At 50.0% G+C, this 19,164-nt stretch overlaps 1 protein-coding gene across 2 annotated transcripts; it reads right to left on the bottom strand.

Annotated features, from left to right (window-relative positions):
* Window positions 1-1,112: 1,112 nt before the first annotated feature.
* Window positions 1,113-16,256, bottom strand: LOC125349035 (trichoplein keratin filament binding). 2 transcript variants are annotated; one of them, XM_048342800.1, is made up of 13 exons: window positions 16,113-16,256; window positions 14,787-14,980; window positions 13,484-13,694; window positions 12,966-13,022; window positions 11,623-11,691; window positions 7,482-7,655; window positions 6,617-6,729; window positions 6,466-6,532; window positions 5,550-5,722; window positions 4,362-4,443; window positions 3,222-3,407; window positions 2,604-2,747; window positions 1,113-1,582 (listed from the first exon to the last, which is right to left on the bottom strand). In XM_048342800.1, the coding sequence occupies exons 2-13, from the start codon at window positions 14,978-14,980 to the stop codon at window positions 1,550-1,552; spliced, it is 1,503 nt and encodes a 500-aa protein (XP_048198757.1). In that variant the 5' UTR covers window positions 16,113-16,256; the 3' UTR covers window positions 1,113-1,549. The 2 variants fall into 2 exon arrangements, with proteins under 2 accessions (XP_048198757.1, XP_048198758.1); XM_048342801.1 differs by having other exon boundaries at window positions 16,125-16,244.
* Window positions 16,257-19,164: the final 2,908 nt, after the last annotated feature.

Raw genomic sequence — 19,164 nt, 5'->3', positions numbered from 1 at the left:
TGGAGGATATGTTTGGATATAATAGAGATATAAAGTGACAATTTTAATGCTAAAAGGAAGATTTCTGCCAAGCTTTAAAAACAAAAAATATTTGCTAAACATTTGAGTGCTTATTTGCCATCCCCACTGATTCTGTACTGGAGTTCAATGTATGACTGCTAATAACTTCTCTGTGATTATGGGGAAATGAATGGAAAGCTCATCATTTGCACCAGATGAATATAACTTACGATGTGGCAGCCATGGAGAAGATCTAGACCTATAGATGTGGATAAAGTAGTGAAACACTACCGATGGCATCCCATGCTGCACGCCACCAGAGCAGAACTTTATTGCACAATTAATGAACATCCAGAATGAAGAATACACATGATGTGAGGAGAGTGGTGCTCAGTGGTCCCGGCCCAAGCGGAGAATGAAAGACTGAATCATGACACAGTTTGCAGCACAATTTGTTTTTATAGCACAATGAAAAAGAGGTAACAGCCCCTTAAATGGGACTTTTTAATAAACCCTGGTTCCTAGTAACCACAGAAAGATGCCCATAATGAGCTGTAATTTACTGAGATGGACTCGTGAGTACAACGTAATGAAAACTGAAACCTCAGAGAAGAGGATGGGAAAATACAGCTCATAAAAACAACTGCTGCAAGGAGCCATAACTATCTGAAGCAATGAACTGTCACACTGATGGAACAGAGGACAGACGGCTGGACAGGGCTATCTGTGGTTGACTCAGACAGCTCCTCTGGGTGTGTAACCCCCAGTAGACAGCATACCACAGGGACTTGCACAAGACACTAGTGGTCCCTTATGTCTTGTCCCTGCCTTTAAAAGACCTCTTGAGGACCCTTTTGAACACAGTGCTCTGGAAATTTGTATTTTTTGTTGTGGTGTTTGTTGAGCCTTGTGTGTGCTAGGCAGGCACTCTACTACTGAGCTTCCCCCCCACCCGCCCCCCGCCCTCCAGCCTTTCTACAGAAATTCTAGCAACACACTTCCTGGGCAAGGGCAGACTTGCTTCCTCACCACCTCTGAACAAAGCATTTGGGGACAGCCCGCCACCTGTTGGAGAGGTCATTAGTTCATATTGCTTTTCTTCCTTTGGGACCACTAAGTTAATAAACCTTGATATAGACTGCACCAAAATTTCTTAAGTGTTTTCAAGGCAATATGCAATTTTAAAAAGGAAAAACCCTGTCTCCAGTTTTCACTGGTGGTTGACAGTTATAATTTAGAAAAAACCTATCTTGCCATGGAGAACAGTGGGTAGCTCTTAATATTCTCCTAGACCTTTACATTATAAACCTAAAACTTAAGTTGGCAGCGCTGTAAATGTGAAGCTATACAGGGCCTATCTTGGATGAGAAAAGCAAGGTAGTGCCTCTGGGTGGGGTACACCCCCAACACTACAATGTCTGGCCAGGCCTGATGTACCTGAGCAGGTGTGGCTGAACTACCCAACAGTGCCCTGAACCCCGACCAGAACCAAGCACTGTTGGGCTTGACATACTCGGCGCCCTTCCCTTTGCTTCTGGCACCAATGAGGTCAGTCCCACGCCACTTTGGGATGTCCATAAGGCTGAGAAAAGAAAGAAAACATACGATTAATGAGATCAGCAGGAACACTGGGAATCAGCCCCACTTCAGTTAAGAGCTAAAAACATAGCATGAATGAAAGCTTTTTTTTTTTTTTTTTTTTTAATTTTTTTTTTTTTTTGGCCAGTCCTGGGGCTTGGTCTCAGGGCCTAAGCACTGTCCCTGGCTTCTTCTTGCTCAAGGATAGCACTCTGCCACTTGAGCCACAGCGCCACTTCTGGCCATTTTCTGTATATGTGGTGCTGGGGAATCGAACCCAGGGCCGCATGTATACGAGGCAAGCACTCTTGCCACTAGGCCATATCCCCAGCCCAGAATGAAAGCTTTTGTATAGAGCTGAGAAAGCCTTGACTGGATCAAGCGCCTGCCCTAAGAAACATGCTCCTGTGTGCTCTGTGAACTAGATCCTGCACATTTACTGATCTGCACTGTTTCTCTGCACTCCTAGAGAATGCCCTCTGCATGTTGGGCCATTGAAATTCTCCAGCAAATGCAGGAGATGCTCTAACCTTGTTCCCCTCCACTCCCTGGCTATCTGACTAGAAGCAGCCAGCCCTCCTGCTGGGTAGCAAAGGTTCACCTTAGAGTACAAGAAGCCCAGGTGGCTTCTGGGTAAAGGCGAGCGGAGACCCTCAGTCAACTCCAGGGGCTTCAGGGGTGACAGCCTCTCTGTCTCTGTGTTCCCTACAGTCTCCTCCTCATGGCTTACTCATACTTAAGATGTAAGTACAGAATGATGCACAGAAGGGAGACGATGAGACAGACAAGCCATCAGGACCAGGGCCCAACTGTCACTGTGGCCACTGCTCTTACATTGCACTTTGTCCCCAGCACCAATGGACAGCCACATGGCTCAGCAGTCTGACCATTGAGGCCCAGAAAAAACAGAAACAAACCCTGCTTCAAGTTGTTTCCAAGTGAGGGGAAGCAGGAAGAACTTGGGACTGATGGAGAGCAGAGCTGAGCTCAGGGCTGCAGTGCCTAATACCTTACAAGACTCCTACCTTGGGCCGGTAGCCTTGCTGGGCCATGGTCTTTATCTCCTGCTGCAGCCAAGCATCGGAGAGCTGCTCTGCCTGCCTGGCCGCCGCCTCTTCCTCCTTTGCCTGCTGGTCTGCTTCCCATGCCTGCAGCTGGCGCTCTGCCACCTGGTATCAAGAACAAACTCACCTGAGACAGGAAGCACAGGGCAGATCCTGTCTCTGAGCAAGAAGGAAGACTTGATCCTGGCCGGGCTAGAGGATCAATCAGGAACAGTGATGATAAGTGTCAGCAAACAGGAAGGGAAGTTGGAGAGTAGAAAAGGCCATGAGAGTGGGTGCTATGGGCTTTGTCAGTTCTGGATGTGGACATGCTTGGGACCACATTCTCTGTTACGCAGCAGTTTCTGAAATGAATACATAAAGCAGCTGCTGGCAGAGGCAGCTGGCTAGACAGGAGGTGGCTCTGGTGTGAGCTTGAACCATTGGAGTAAAAGGATACACTGCACTCAGCCATGAGCAGGCACTGGAGCTGAGGGCCTCTGAGCCGTTCTACACAAAGCATAGCAACTCCCAGGGCCTGCTGCCTGCCCATCCCTGTCCCCCAGCAGAGGTCACCTCTGCCTTTGGGCTCAGCCCCACCTGGGCTTCCAGCTCCTGCTTCCTGGCCACCTTCAGTTCTTCACTCTCCTCCTTTGCACGCCGAGCCGACTCCCTTGCCTCCTCCAGACTCTGAATGAGCTGCTCCCTGTGTTTTAGGGACTCTTCCTGTGCCCGCCGGTTCTGTTCAATTTTCTCTTGTATTTGTTGTTGCCTTCCCAGCAGAACCTGTCCTCAGCCACAGGAAAGGGAAGGTCCTCCTCAGTGTAAGTGTGGACAGGCTGCAGCCTTAGTGCACAGGCATGCAGGCCCAGTGCAGCCCACGTGGGCGACCTCTGCCACCCTCTCCCACACAGACACGGCTGTGTGACAGCGCCCTTCATAGGACAGAGAAGCCTTCCTGAACAAGGCAAGGCACACCCCACCAGCCGCACCAGGAAAATTTACAAGCCACACATAAGAAGTCTAGTTTGTCTGCTCCATGCCTCAGAAACCTGCAGTTTGGGTCTTGGGTCCCCAGAGCAGTGATGGAACCCCAATGTTCTAGAACCTACAGGATTCAGGAAGCAACCAGACACACCAACAGCTATGCTCCCACAGGGGAAACTATCCTGTGCTGGGAACCTCCTACACCAGGTGCTCTCTGCAGAGCCACACAAGGAGGATGTGAGAAATCATATAGCACACGATCAACTACATAGGAAAGACACCACACACAGACCCATGACAGGGCTCCGGGTGACTGTTTCATGTGAACATCTTATATGCCTGAATTTCTAATGAGTTTATATTACTTCTACAATGCTTTTAGTTTTTGCTAGTCCTAGGGCTTGACCTCTGGGCCTGGGCACTGTCCCTGGGCTCATTATTTTTTGCTCAAGGCTAAGACCCTACTCCTTGAGCCACAGCACCACTTCCAGATTTTTCTGTGATTAACTGGAGATAAGAGTCTCAGTCTTTCCTGCCTGGGCTGGCTTCAAACCACAATCGTAAGATCACAGCCTCCTGATAGCTAGGATTATAGGTGTAAGCCACCAGTGCCCAGCTCTACAATGCTGTTAAACCCCAAAATAACCACTGGAGATGGTTTCCAGAACACGTAGCAGGATCAAGATGTCACTGCCCAGTCCAGCCACCCACCCAGAACCAACGGCCAAGCAGGTCTCCCGCAGCTGGGGTTACCTCGCTCATCAGTCTGTCCCTCGCACTCCGCTCTCGAGCCCACTCCGCCTCTCTCTTCTCCCACATTTCCTTGGCCTCTTCCCTGGCAAACACAAAACCATGATAATTTCCATCCAGCACTGATGGCAGGGGTGAGACCTCAGAACACATGCGGCTGAGAAGCTCACATCAGGGCAAGCTTCAAGTAAACTCATCCACACAGAGTAAATGTAATAATTAAGGACAGCACTCACAGGAAACACTGTTAAAATAAACATTTTTAAGTTACTTATTTGTATCTCAACTTTTAAAAGGTGCTTGTGCCAACCTATACCACAGCTATCTAACAATGAAGTGAATGAAACCATCAAGACTCAGGGAGCATCACCTGTGCCTGAGTCTGTCCCCACACACCTGGGGTCACTGCTAGCCCACCCATGGGTAGGCAAGTGACTTCATAGAATCTCCAGGAGACTGGTGGTCAGTATCTAGCAATGGGAGAACTGCAGGACACCTAACACTGCATGTGGCACACAGTACATATTCAATGTTGCTTCAGTATTTCAACCAGCAAGTTTAACTTTTAGACCCAAAGCTAGGTCAAGTGGCACAGACCTGTAGTTCTAGCTAAGTTCAAGGCTAAGGCAAGAGGGTCCCTTAAGCTCAGGAATTGGGGACTTGCCTAGACAACTTAGGGAGACTCCCAACTCAAAGTAAAATTAGGCCCCCGACTTTTTTTTTTTTTTAATCAGTCATGAGGTTTGAACTCTAAGCCTTAGGCGCTGTCCCTGAGCTCTTCAGCTCAAGGCTAGCGCTCTACCTCTTGAGCCACAGCGCCACTTCCAGTTTCCTGGTGGTTAGTTGCAGATAAGAATCTCACAGACTTTCCTGCCTGAGTTGGCTTTGAAATGCGAACCTCAGATCTCAGCCTCCTGAGTAGCTAGGATTATAGGTGTGAGCCACCAGTACCTTGTTCCCAGATTCATTTTTATAGACCCAGGAAGCATTCAACATTCCCTTAATATGTATTCTTTCGGGCATTTAAGATGGTAGATAAATGGATCATTGCCATAATCTCCGAAACCCCTACAAGCCAATCCAAGAGCAAAGATGTAAGGGAATAGCAGATAAGTTACAAAAGCAGATACTTCCACCACAAGTATCCTCCTGGTGGATGCCCTGGTCCTGCCCAGGCAGCTGCCACCTCACCTCAACAGCACCTGCAGCTCCTCCTCCCTCGCCCTCTCCAGCTGCAGCTGCTGCTCGATGACTTGCTTCATCCAGGCCGCGTCAGCCAAGGCCTGCTCCCGCCTGGCCAGCTGTGCACGCTGGGCCTCATCTTCCTTCTCCAGGAGCGCCTGCAGGATCCGCCTGTCGGCCTCCTAGAGGGAGTGGGGTAGCCAGTGGGTGGGCTGCCAGAGCTGTGGTCCCTGTTCCTGCCCACTTCCCCTCCCAGACCCGTCACAGATACAGATATGTGGGCTCCTCCATGTTCTCAAGGTAAGAAAGAAGCCGGGCTGATAAGCATGCAAGTATGGCTCAGAGACAGGCCTGGGAGCTTCTGACAGAAGGAGAGACAACACTGCCACCACAGACCCATGTCCTACAACACAATCTAGCAGTGACACAAATGTGCGCAAAATGCTCACTTCACCCACACTAAGTGTGGTGTGTCTGCACACCTCTATCACGGCCAAGCTAACTGCCTCACTCCAGTCACGTTTTTCCTTTTTGAAACAGTCTCAATATGCAGCGAAGGCTGACCTCAAACTTAACTATCCTCCTTCATCTACCTCCCAAATGCTGGGATTACAGCACCATACCTAGCCACAGTCACCTTTATTAGAAAGTCTGTGTGTGCTGCTGGGGATTGAACCCAGAGCCCCATGCACATGAAGACATTCCACCACTGAGCTCCAGCTCCAGCCCCCACATTCAAACATAATAGCACTGTTACTTGTTACCCCATGTGTACTTTAGATCTCTAGACTTCATCTTACAACTTGGATCAACATCTCCCTATTCCCCAGCATTCAGTGTTTGTTCTTAGAAGGCACCATGTCTAAGCAATGGAAATAACTTTTTTCAAAGAGGGTGAAAGAGCTACCATGAGGGTTCCACTCACCAGCTCCTCTTGGATCTGCTGGGCACGTCTGTTAAGTTGTGCATTATACTGATGTTTCAAAAAGCGCCTAAAAAGTGAGTCAAGTGAGATGATGGCCCACTCCAGGTTATACCCAGTGCAAGTCCCCCCCACTTGGGGGCGCCCCACACACCCCAGCTCTGCCTTGCGCAGGAGGGACGCCGTCAGCCTCCTCTCCTCCTCCAGCCGCTCCAGCTCACACTGCTGCCGCAGCAGATTCTCTTGCTCCTTCTTCAGTTTGGTGGCCTGTGGTCACACAACCCAATGAGACTGGCTACCAGGCAGTCCACCTCCCCCACCTCCATTGTGGCAGGTACCACACAAGCCTAGCCACACTGCTACTTCTGACCCCTTCTACCTTGGCTGGGGTCCGAGCCCCTTGTCCCAGTAGAAGTGGACCATTTGTCCAACCCCAGCTGAACCCTTCCACAAGAACTATCCCAGCCCTGTGGACTTCCTTCACAGGTCCACACTCACTCTATTAAGCTCCCTCTCCCTCTGCTCACACAGCAACTATGGCGTACCCAGGAATGAGGCCCTTGCTCAAGCTCTATCTCTAGATAGACTTCCAGGTGGGGACTGTCCAGTGAATGGCACCTGCAGGCCGGGAAAGGAAGGGTGTCCCCTCTTCTGAGTGGAAAGACCCCAGCATCTCAGAGAAACTGAGCACACTTCTCAACAGACACCTCCAGGGCCCAGCCAGAGCCCTTGTGGTTTTACATCCTGAGACCCACGGGTGGAGCACTGGCCCCCCTGCCACAGTGGTTTGGTGCACCCAAAAATCCACATTCTTCTGATAAGCCTCTTAAAGGTCTCAAAGGCCACCTCAGGGGGCAGGAATCACTTCTAGAATGTTTGTGTTCTAGAATCTGGGCGCACAATGGGAGAACCATGGGAGAGAGCAGGCGGGGCGGGGGGGGGGGGGCATGGAGAGAAGGGAGTCACCAACCCGGACCCAGAGCGGCACCGAGGCCCCCATGGTGGGAGCACTCACTCACTTCCATCTCCTTCAGCTTCAGCTCTTCCATCTGCTGGCGCAGTGCCTCGGCCTGCAGCTTATCCTCCAGCCGCCGCCTCTCCTCTTCGGCTTTCATCTGCTCCAGCGCTTCCCTTCGCGCTGCTTCGTATTGGTTTTCATGCCGCTTGTTCTCCTGCTCTTCAGCAGCATCTTGCTACAAGAGGCCAAGTGAACCTGGGAACTCAGTGCAGCTAGCAGAGACCCAGCTCCCTGCTGCCCCTGAGCAGGCCACAGGGCCCTCAGAGGCTCTGCCTCATCTGTGTGACCCAGGCAAGGATGCGAAGGGAAGGGACTCGGAAATCCCAGGCTTCCTCTCCTGCCACAAGGCGGCAAGCACCTTGCAAAATGAACCTGGAGGCAAAGCGATGGGTGCATGGCATGGACACCTGTCACATGAGCCACTGCCACAGCAAGGCCGAACATTGATGATGTGAACGTCATCTAAAGAGGCCATGAATACCCCTCAGTAGATGTATGGATCAAGAAGCTGTGGTATGCATACATAATGGAATTCTATGCATACATAATGGAAATCTATGCTTCTATCAGAAAGAATGGCATTGCCCCATTCATTAGAAAATGGAAAGACTTAGAAAAAAAAAATGATACTAAGTGAGCCAGACCCAAAGAAACTCTAAGGTCCCCCTCATTGGTAATAATTAGTACACGTCTAGGATAGTCCCAGCAGAGGATCACAACAGCTCAATAGCTATGTACATGTACATAAAATAACATAAGATGCTAAGCGAAATTATCCTCAAAATATGGAAACAAGTGGTTTATCATTGATGTTATTTTTAACAAACTCTGTGAAATTATTTCTTTTTTCTGTTGTCACTGTATTTGATTCTGGTACCCTGGGTATTTTACATATGTTTGTCTGAATTAGGGAAGGGAAGGGGAACATTAAAATGGTGAGACAGGTTTAACCGGGTCCCATTGTACCCGGAGTCCAGTGCCGCCTTTGCAGCATGCAGGGGCTGCTCAGCAGGGAGAGGAAGATGGCGCCGTCACAATAGGGAGAGCACCCCAACTTGGTCCAACTGAATAGTGAGCTGGGAACTCCAGCACCCAACACCCCATCAAGAGTCCAGCAAAAGACGACATGACCTTATATCTGAAGGACCCAAAAAACTCGGTCCCCAAACTCCTACACCTAATAAACCACTTTGGCAAGGTAGCAGGATACAAAATCAATCCACAAAAGTCAGCAGCTTTTCTGTACACCAGCAATGTACAAGCAGAAAAGGAAATTATGGAAACAATTACATTTACAGTAGCCAAAAAAAGAATAAATTACCTAGGGATCAACCTAACCAAGGATGTGACGGACCTATTTAATGAGAACTATAAAAATCTAATAAGGGAAATCAAAGAAGACACAAGGAGATGGAAAGACCTCCCATGCTCATGAGTAGGCAGAATCAATACAGTGAAAATGGCCATATTGCCCAAATTGTTATACAAATTCAATGCAATCCCTATCAAAATCCCAGTTACATTCTTCACTGAAATAAAGCAATCCATAAATTCATATGGAACAGCAAAAGACCTAGAATAGCCAAAGCAATTCTAGGCAAAAAAAGTAGTGCAGAAAGTATCACAATACCAGACTTCAAGCTCTACTATAGAGTCATCATAACAAAAACAGCCTGGTATTGGTATAAAAACAGACCAGAAGACCAATGGATTAGAATTGAAGATCCAGAAATAAAACCGCACTCTTACAGTCAGCTGATATTCGACAAAGGAGCTAAAGACATACAATGGAAAAAACAGAGCCTCTTCAACTACTGGTCCTGGGAGAACTGGGTAGCCATATACAGAAAACTCAAAGTAGACCCTGGCCTATCACCATGCACCAAGATCAACTCAAAATGGATCAAGGACCTCAATATCAGACCTGAATCCTTGAAACTACTGAAAGACAGAGTAGGAAAGACGCTAGAACTTATAGGCACAGGAAGGAACTTCCTGAATAGAGTCCCAGGGGCACAACAAATAGGGGAGAGACTCGACAAATGGGACTACTACAAATTAAAAAGTTTCTGCACAGCTAAGGACATAGCCACCAAACTAGAAAGACAGCCAACCATATGGGAAAGGATATTTACCAGCACAGCAACAGACAAAGGCCTAATATCTGTCATCTACAGAGAACTCAAAAAACTAAGCCCCTCCAAGCCCAGTAAACCAATTAGGAAATGGGCAAAGGAGCTAAAGAGAGACTTCACAAGAGAAGAGATAAAAATGGCAAAGAAACATATGAGGAAATGTTCAACATCCCTGGCAGTAAAGGAAATGCTAATAAAAACAACCCTGAGATACCACCTCACTCCAGTTAGAATGGCCTATACTCTGAACTCAGGCAACAACAAATGCTGGAGGGGTGCGGGGAAAGAGGAACCCTTCTCCATTGTTGGTGGGAGTGCAAATTAGTACAACCACTTTGGAGAACAGTATGGAGGTTTCTCAAAAAGCTCAACATAGACCTACCCTATGACACAGCCATACCACTTCTAGGCATCTATCCTGAACAACAGGTCCCAAGATATCAAAAAGACATCTGCACTTTCATGCTTTTCGCTGCACAATTCACAATAGCCAAAATATGGAAACAACCCAGATGCCCCTCCACAGATGAGTGGATCCAACAAATATGGTACCTATACACAATGGAATACTACATAGTGATTAGGAATGGTGAAATATTATTATTCGCAGGGAAATGGTCAGAACTTGAAAAATAATGTTGAGTGAGACAAGCCTAGAACACAGAAAACAAAGGGGCATGATCTCCTTGATATATGACTGTTAAGGTGGGGGAGGGGGAGACAGTAGAGACCAGGTCTGCAAAACCAAAAACTTCTTATCAAATGGTATTTCCCACAGGTTTGGGTCTTGACCCTACATTATGTAACTAAAACTAAACAACTACTCAACATATAAAGGCCAAAAATAGACCTCTCAAAATAAATAAATAAATAAGTAAAATGGTGAGACAAAGGGTAAAAGGTAAACCAATGCAACAGCAATACCTACAAGACAATATGTTGTAAACTAACTGTACAACTTGGGGGTGGTGTTGGGGAAAAGGGAAGGTGGGAGAAAAATGAGGGAGGGGATAAGTTGGACAAGAAATGTACTCACTACCTAACATGTGTAACTGACCCCTGTGTACTTTACCTTGACAATAAAAAATTAAAAAACAAAAAGGCCATGGACCAAAAATGCCCGTAAAAACACATGCTCTAACCAAGCACCAGTGGCTCCGGCCTGTAATCCTAGCTACTCAGGAAGCTGAGGTCTGAGGATCGCAGTTCATAACCAGCCCAGGCAGGAAAGTGAGACTCATCTCCAATTAATCACCAGAAAACTGAAAGTGGTGCTGGACTCAAAAGTGGTAGAGGGCTGGGAATATGGCCTAGTGGTAAAGTGCTCGCCTCGTATACATGAAGCCCTGGGTTCGATTCCTCAGAACCACATATATAGAAAAAAGCTGGAAGTGGCGCTGTGGCTCAAGAGGAAGAGTGCTAGCCTTGAGCAAAAAGAAGCCAGGGACAGTGCTCAGGCCCTGAGTCCACACCCCAGGACTGGCAACGAAAACAAAACAAAACAAAAAAATCAAAAGTGGTAGAGCGGGGCTGGGGACATAGCCTAGTGGCAAGAGTGCCTGCCTCGGATACACGAGGCCCTAGGTTCGATTCCCCAGCACCACATATACAGAAAACGGCCAGAAGCAGCGCTGTGGCTCAAGTGGCAGAGTGCTAGCCTTGAGCGGGAAGAAGCCAGGGACAGTGCTCAGGCCCTGAGTCCAAGGCCCAGGACTGGCCAAAAAAAAAAAAAAAAAGTGGTAGAGCGCTAGCCTTGAGCGAAAAAGCTCAGGGACAGCACCCAGGCCCTGAGTTCAAGCCCCATGACCACCAACAACAAAAAACCCCAACATTTCATCTACCAGCCCTGGTCACCTGTCCTTGCTGTGCCTGAGAAAAGGTGGCCCTTGATCTTTGTACACAAACAAGCAAGCATGCAGTTTAACACGTGGCAAGCAAACTGAGAAAGGGCTGCCAAAACAAGATCAACTCAGTTATGCGGGACCAGTTCCAGAGTCCCAGACCAACCTGTTTCTTTTCTTCTTTCTGTATTTCCCAAGAGCTTATCACATGCTTCCTGTGAAGGTCTGACTCCATCTGAGGAAGAGAAGGGAGACACTGAGGGGCCTGCGTGCTGCCTACTGGCCGTCCTGCCAGAGCAGCTCACCAACACAGAGCAGCTGCAATGGTTAGTGGACGAGAGATTCAAAGTCAAGCTCGAGTGCTGGAACCACGTAATAGTGCCCTGGGATGAGCAGTGTGTCAGCAGACACTGAAACGGAGATACACTTTCAAAGCTGCCTCTGACTGGTGTAAAGTGCCAGGCCCCAGACCCAGAGAAACTGCTGAGTTAGACACCAACTCCTCGAGCTTGGCTTCCGGAAACTTCCTCTGGAGCAGCCGTTGTGATAATGTAGTTCTTGGTGACAAATGATGTCACAGCAGATGTAACATGTCTGCAGTTAGGATAAATGATGTGGGCTCAGAGAACCTTCTGGATCACAAACTCAATGGCAACACTGTCCAAAAGCTTTGGTTTGGAAAAAGGCTTATAAAGTTTCACACTTCTCTCCCAATTAACAAACGTGTTAACTAATTGGAATGATCTGGATAAATAACTTCAGAGGAGCCACGTAGTCTGAGATGGATGGGGAGAGAGCACTAACCACACAATACTCGAAGTCTCAACAACCAGCCATTCTAAATATAACTGTGAATAGGTAAAGTAACAGCCCCAACGTGTACAAACACTTAAGTTGAACTAAATGAAGATTCCAGTAAGAGCAGTCTGCCAAATGGTGCTGTACCAAGGCTCTGCATATTCATCCTCCTGTCTCCTGCTACCCAAGTTCAAGCCTTCCCCATCCCTCAATCCCCTCGACTGGCATCACCTCTTCCAGCAGCCTCAGTATCCCTGCCACAGTCCCCTGTGCCTTTGTGAAAGTAGTACGGTGCCCCACAAAGTCATCCAAGATCTGGCCCTCATCTTTTGGGGTGCTCCCTCCTGGCTCCTAGGACTTACTCTGTTCTCATGTGCATGGTGGCTTGAGGTGATCCGGACTTGAGCTATCCCTCACTCCACACCCTTCCAAACTCTTTCCTCTAGGATGCCTCCTCCCCAGCCCCGCTTCCCAAGGCCCCGCCATCCTGCACAGGAACGAGGGGCAGTGCACTCCTCATCAGCAAGGGGAGCGCCCCCTCACTGCAGGCATGCAGCTTGTGAACTGAACAAGCGGCTTGTGCCCTCGTGCACCAGGTTTTCTTCCTTATGGCTGGAGCCTCATCTCCACACAGCAAAGGTGCATGTGAAAAATCTGGAACATGACTCTTCCTACTCAGGCAAATCAATGGCAGGGGCTTGTTTTTTTTACCTCTCTTAGTTTTGAGTTGTTCTTTTTCCAGTGTTCATACAGAAGCTGCTCCGCAATCTAGCAAGAAAACACAAGAAAGGAGGTTTGCTATGGCTTCCCAGAGCCACTGCGGTTTGGATGAAGCCCAAGGGAAGTCAGCTCAGGCCCTGAGCTCCACAATTCCATGTCGTTGCCTGGGACCCCCGGTGTCTGAGTGCAGTGGCCGACACTCGTGAAGTGGTGGTGAAAGGGGCCACAGTCTGATGCCACAGGTGGGTCCCTGCTAAGGAGTGTCCAAATCTACAACAGGCTAATAAACAGACTGAGGCTCACTTTTCACTTTGGAAGAGAAAACATGCCCGTCCCAGGCCTTTGTGGATCACAGGACTGAAAAGAAGATAGCTGGCTCACACAAAACACACTCACTGCACAAGGCGAGGGCGAGTGCTTTCTCGCTGCTCAGAGCAGCGCAGTCAGGGATGAAGCCACAGGCACGATACTGAAAGGCTGCCATGGCTCCTGAGTGCTAGGCCACATGCCAGTTTTCTTTGCTCTTCTCGAGCTGATTTGAGATTCCTATGCTGCTCCCGGATTCTTCTTTCCCGCAAGCTCACGCTCAGCCTCAGCTCCTCCAGCTCCCTGGCCAGCAGGTCCTGCTCCTCCACGATGAGCTTCCTGAGCTTGTCACGACGGGCCTCCAGACTCCTCCTCTTCTCCTCCTTCATCTTCTCCCGCTGGAAGGCGTGCATGCTGGGTAAGGAGCCCACCACAATACCCGTTACACTGTAGCCACAAGCGGTATGCAAGGTATGCACCTTCATGTGGGTCAAAGGCTGAGGCAGACATAACAGGGATGTGGCTGGAGTCCCCAGCTAAAGTGAAGAGACGATGTTACAGCACAAAGTGCGTGCCAGAAAACCTTGTTTTCGCAAACTGAAAACAACATGCTTATATGCATGTGAAGTCAGTAGGAGCTAGTTGTTTGGACAATTACTCTGTGCCAGATCAGATATGCAATAAAGGTTTTCTGTTACTCATCATTTAAGTCCTATGAAGTAGACGGGGCTTGGCCCTTACTGATGAGGATGCTGAGGTTCACACTTGCACAAGTCGGGTGCCAGGATTTCCATCTAGGTCTGTCTGCCTTTCCAGATTATGCTATTAACCTCCATGACTGTACATATATTTCTATAAAACAGTCATTTTTACCAGGCACCAAGAGTTCATGCCTATAAGTCCGTGAGAATCTTATCTCTAATTAACCAGCAAAAGCCAAAATGGAGCTGTGATTCAAGTGGTAGAATGCCAGCCTTGAGTGGAAAAGCTAAAGAGCAGCATTTAGGCCCTGAGTTCAAGTCCCTGTACCAACACCAAAAGAACCAGTTGTTTTTGTATATGTAAACAAATGGGAGGAAGCCCACTGTGAACTATGGTTCTTTGAGGTAGAAACTTACAATGAGGATTCCAGATCTCACCAGTGTTCTTTTTTTTTTTTTTTCCTGGTTCTAGGGCTTGAACTCAGGGCCTGGGCACTGTCCCTGAACTGCCTTTGCTCAAGGCTAGCACTACCACTTGAGCCACAGGGCCACTTCTGTTTTTTTCTGTTTATGTGGTACTAAGGAATTGAATCCAGGGCTTCATGAATGCTAGGCCAGCACTCTACCACTAGGCCACATTCCCAGGCCCTGTCATTTTATTTTTTTTCAAGGGGAATGTACTACTTCAACTCATGATTTCTTTTTCCTCCCAGTTTCCAGAAAATTCAAGCCATACTTCCTAGGCCACATCCCCTGACCACTAAGAGGCCCCCACCTCCACCCAACCAGCGGTCAGCACGCTCACCTCCGCTGGTAGGAGGTCTTGGAACTCCATTCTGCCTGTTTGGAGCTGCAGATGTCAGACAGCTTGAAATAACGGCTGTTCTGCTCCCACTGCTGCTGAAGCTGGGCCTCCTGCTCGCGCTGGCGCTGCCGCACGACATGCTGGTTCAGGAGCCTCCGGCTGCACCAGTATGCAGGCAGCGTGGGGAGTGCCATCTGAGGGGAACAGCGGAGGTAGGCAAAGACCAGAGCCCACCTCTCCCTAATGAGTGGCATGCAACCCTTGTCTGCACCAAGAAATCACCTGGTAAGAGTATCAAGAGTGGGCCCCACTCCAGATCAACAGAATCATAAAAAAACCCAGTTGCAGCCAAGGCACCAACTTTTGTAAAATGATCGGACAGCGAAGCTTCAAATCATCAATTTGAATGAACCTAGGTTGTGCCCTATAGCAGACCAGCCATTATCAGGGGCTGTCCTGGCAGTGCTGGTCTACACACACTGGGGACCCCCATACTCTGCAGAAAGTAACTGGGGACCCCCATACTCTGCAGAAAGTAACAGAGAAGCAAGGCACAGCAGTGTGCAACTATGACTATGGTCCTAGCTTGTTGGGAAGCTGAGGCAGAAAGATTGCTGGAGTCCAGAAATTGGAGGCCAACCTATGCAACACAGAAATTCAGAAAATGGATCAACAGGCCAAGCACCAATGAGCTCACCCCTACATCCCTAACTACTCAGGAGGCTGACACCAAGATTGCAGTTCAAAGCCAGACAGGGCAGGGGAAATCCATGAGACATTCACCTCCAACTAACCACCAAAAAGCAGGAAATGGAGCTGTGGCTCAAGGTGGTGGAGCACTAGCCTTTGAGCACAACGCTCAGGGACTGTGCCCAGGTGCTGAGTTCAAGCCCCAGGGACAGCAAAACAAAACAGAATAAACCGAGGAGACAGAAAGGGTGTGCCCAGCCCCTGACATGACCCTGTTCATCCTGCAAACACCCTCATTATTGGGCAGATGAGAAACTGGAAGTCGGGAAAACGTGGATCGAATCGCCCAGGATCACAAGCTAGGGATCAGAGGAAATTAAAAAGAAAAAAGGTGGGAACTTAATTTATGACGGTCTGAGGCCCGCGCGCGGCCGCTGCACGGTGCACGGGGCTGCCCGTGGGGAGCAGCGCCCCCCCCCGGGAGGAGCCTAGCCCGGACGTCGCCGCGGCCAGGGGCCCCCGCAGGCCGTCCTCGGGAACCCGTGTTCCCGCCAGCGCGGGACCGCCGGGGGCCCGGCCCGGCCCAGCCCGGCCGTGGAGTGGGGTCTCCTGGCTGAGCGCGGCCTCTCCACTCACGTTTCTCCGCACCTGGACTGTCCCAAGAGTCGCCGAGCTCAAACTGCCGCATGCCCGCGACCGGTCTCCGCCCTTCCCGCTCAAAGCTCTCCCAGCCCGCGCCGCATCCGCTCCGGCCGTTTCCTCGCTCGTTGCCCGGCAACAGTGGACTAGAGGACGGCGCGCCGCGAGAGCCAAACCTCCTCCAACGCGCCGGCGGGACGGGAGCGAGGGGAAGGGACTGCGGATTCGCCTCTGCTGCCCCTAGTGGTGGGAGGGGGAGCGGCCGCCGTCTGCGCCGGCGGGACGAGAGCGAAGGGAAGGGACTGCGGATTCGCCTCTGCTGCCCCTAGTGGTGGGAGGGGGTGCGGCCGCTGTCGGCGCTGGGCATGGGAACCCCGGAGGAGGAGGGAGACCAGCTGTCACTGCACCGGGCTGGGAAGAAGACGAGGACGACAGGAGGTAATCAAGGCGGTGGGACGGAGGAGGAGACTAAGCCGACGGTTCTCCACCTTCTGGAGAGCTTCTAACAATCCCACATGCCACCAGGTGCCGGTGGCTCACGCCTACCTCTTCAGGAGGCTGAGAGCTGAGGATTGTGGTTCAAAGCCAGCCCAGGCAGGAAAAGCTATGAGGCTCTTAGCTCCAATTAACCCACCAAAAAGCCGGAAGCAGAGCTGTGGCTCAAGTGGTAGAGCTCTAGCCTTAAGCTATAAGCTCAGCGACAGCTCCCAAACTCTGAGTTTAAACCACAGGACCAGGACACCAAAAGATTCACTCCCTCCCCCCCGTTTCCTTCCCCCCCCCCCCCCCGCCCACTTCCCCGTTGTGGGATTTCCAGGGATCTCACCTGCCAAACACCCACCCCTTACAAACCCCAATAGAAGCTGATCAGGGAGGGCTGTTCTCAACCACCCAGAAATGCCTGGTACATGCACCCCTCTGCGTGCAATGTGACAAGGGACTGAAAGGGCTCTCGGGGCTGCGGGTGTCTGGCTCCTGGTCATCCTTCCCTGTGTGGTGACATCACTCAGAAACACCTGTGCGAGGACACCTGTCCTTAGTGGCCTTCCTGAGGTTTGTGGCCAGCACTCCCCATGTGACTCTGGCTGTGTCTGGAAATCAGGTTTGGCCATTAGAACTTGTTCTAACAGGTAGGACCAGATCCTGTGTACACAAAAGAGACCAGACATGGAATCACATTCTAGAACCTCCTATGCATGCCAGAACATTCTAGTCGGAGCCTTGAGGCTGCTCAGCCTGCTTCCATCAACTAGAATACATTCCTCTGCTAGAATAACACTAGCAGTGTTTAAAATTCACATTTTGAGTGGAGACCAGCTTGACTGGGAAGGAAGGAGGCTTTATCCAGCTCCAGATCACTTCCTAGCTCCCCTTCCCTGAAAGTAGCTACATACAATTAGCTGCCCATAGGGGCCCCTAAGCTTGTGTGGACTGACTGCATAGACATGCCAAAGAAGTACCTCTCTGGTACCACGTGACCTCCTGCCTGCCTGCTCTAAACCCAGTTAGAACTCTCCTTAGGAAACCTGCTTAGGTATGGCACTGGGCCCCAATAAATACTCTGATCCCAGATCCTTTCCCTCTGTCTCTGTTCCTACCCACTAGGTGGCTGAGCAGCCGTGTTAGGAGGGTATCACCCTCCCCAAAGACACTCTGGATATGTGGATATGTGTACGTGATTCTGATTCCTTCGTCTGTGGGTGCGTGCGTGTGTGTGCACATGTGTGTGTGTGCGTGCACCAATTCTGGGGCTTTAACTCAGTGCTTGGGCAGCTGTCCCACACTAATGCATGAGTCACACCTCCACTTGCAGTTTTTTGATAGTTAATTGGGAGATGTATCTCTGAGATCTCCCCCCACCTCCAGGCTGTTTTTTTTTTTTTTTTTTTTTGCCAGTCCTGGGCCTTGGACTCAGGGCCTGAGCACTGTCCCTGGCTTCCTTTTGCTCAAGGCTAGCACTCTGCCACTTGAGCCACAGCGCCACTTCTGGCCGTTTTCTGTATATGTGGTGCTGGGGAATTGAACCCAGGGCCTCATGTATACGAGGCAAGCTCTCTTGCCACTAGGCCATATCCCCAGCCCTCCAGGCTGTTTTGAACCATGATCCTCAGATCTCAGCCTCCTGAGTGGTTGGGATTACAGTCATGAGCCACGGGCATCTCCTCTGCTTTGTGATGCTACCACATGTGCCTCTCCCCTGACCAGCCCAGCCAGACCATCGTCCCATGCCCATTCTGCAGGGCTGTCCTAGAGAATGGTTCTGGCAGTCAGAAGAAACTAGACCCAGGTCAGACAAGAGCCACAGAGACTCGAACCAGGTTACACAGTGTTCCCCCAGGAGAGTGACCCCTGGTGGCACAGTTTGGCATTAGGCTATGCACCAGCTAAACAGGGTCCTGTGGAAGGCTTGGGGTTACTATTTACGTCACACTGCCTGTGCAGACCCAAAGACAGGACAGTGCCTCCCTCCTCGGCACTGCCTCCCTCGACGCTGCCTAAAAGACCAAAGTATTATTTTCACCAATGACTGAAAAAAATGTCTAAATATTTGGCTGTGGTATTCCGGGCTGTTTGCCAGGGATGGTGGCAAGCAGGCCTATTGGCTGCTGTCGCCTTGGCATTAATCAGGGAGAGTTGGCAGCCAGGTCCTGTGGGCCAGTGAGGCCGGTTGGCAAGGTGGCGCTTAACACCCAGAGGAGCTGGCTCAACAAAACCCCATTTGGCATGTTTAATCCTGCTGACAGCCTGGCAGCCGGATCAGTGCTAGCACTGGAATCAATTACCCCACAATTTCCAAGCCTGAATAGAAATAACTCAAGAACTCAATGCATGGGCTGGCCTGCCTGCCAGCATGCCCACTGCCAAAAATATTATCTGGGAAAGCTCACATGGGTCCTGAGACAAAGCTATTGCTGTGACAGATGAGCTGGCTGACTTCAGGAAGGGGGAAGTAGCATAGGCTTCCTAGAGACCTGAATCCTGAGATCTCTCAATATCCTCTCATTTGGAAAAAGGTCTTTGCAGATATGATAAAGTCAAGGATCTTGAC

The sequence above is a fragment of the Perognathus longimembris genome, chromosome 3 (genome assembly GCF_023159225.1).
Source record: "Perognathus longimembris pacificus isolate PPM17 chromosome 3, ASM2315922v1, whole genome shotgun sequence".
In the NCBI taxonomy this organism is placed as follows: domain Eukaryota; kingdom Metazoa; phylum Chordata; class Mammalia; order Rodentia; family Heteromyidae; genus Perognathus; species Perognathus longimembris.
Note: the sequence above shows the minus strand (reverse complement) of the source record. Positions and strands in the feature narration are given on the sequence as shown.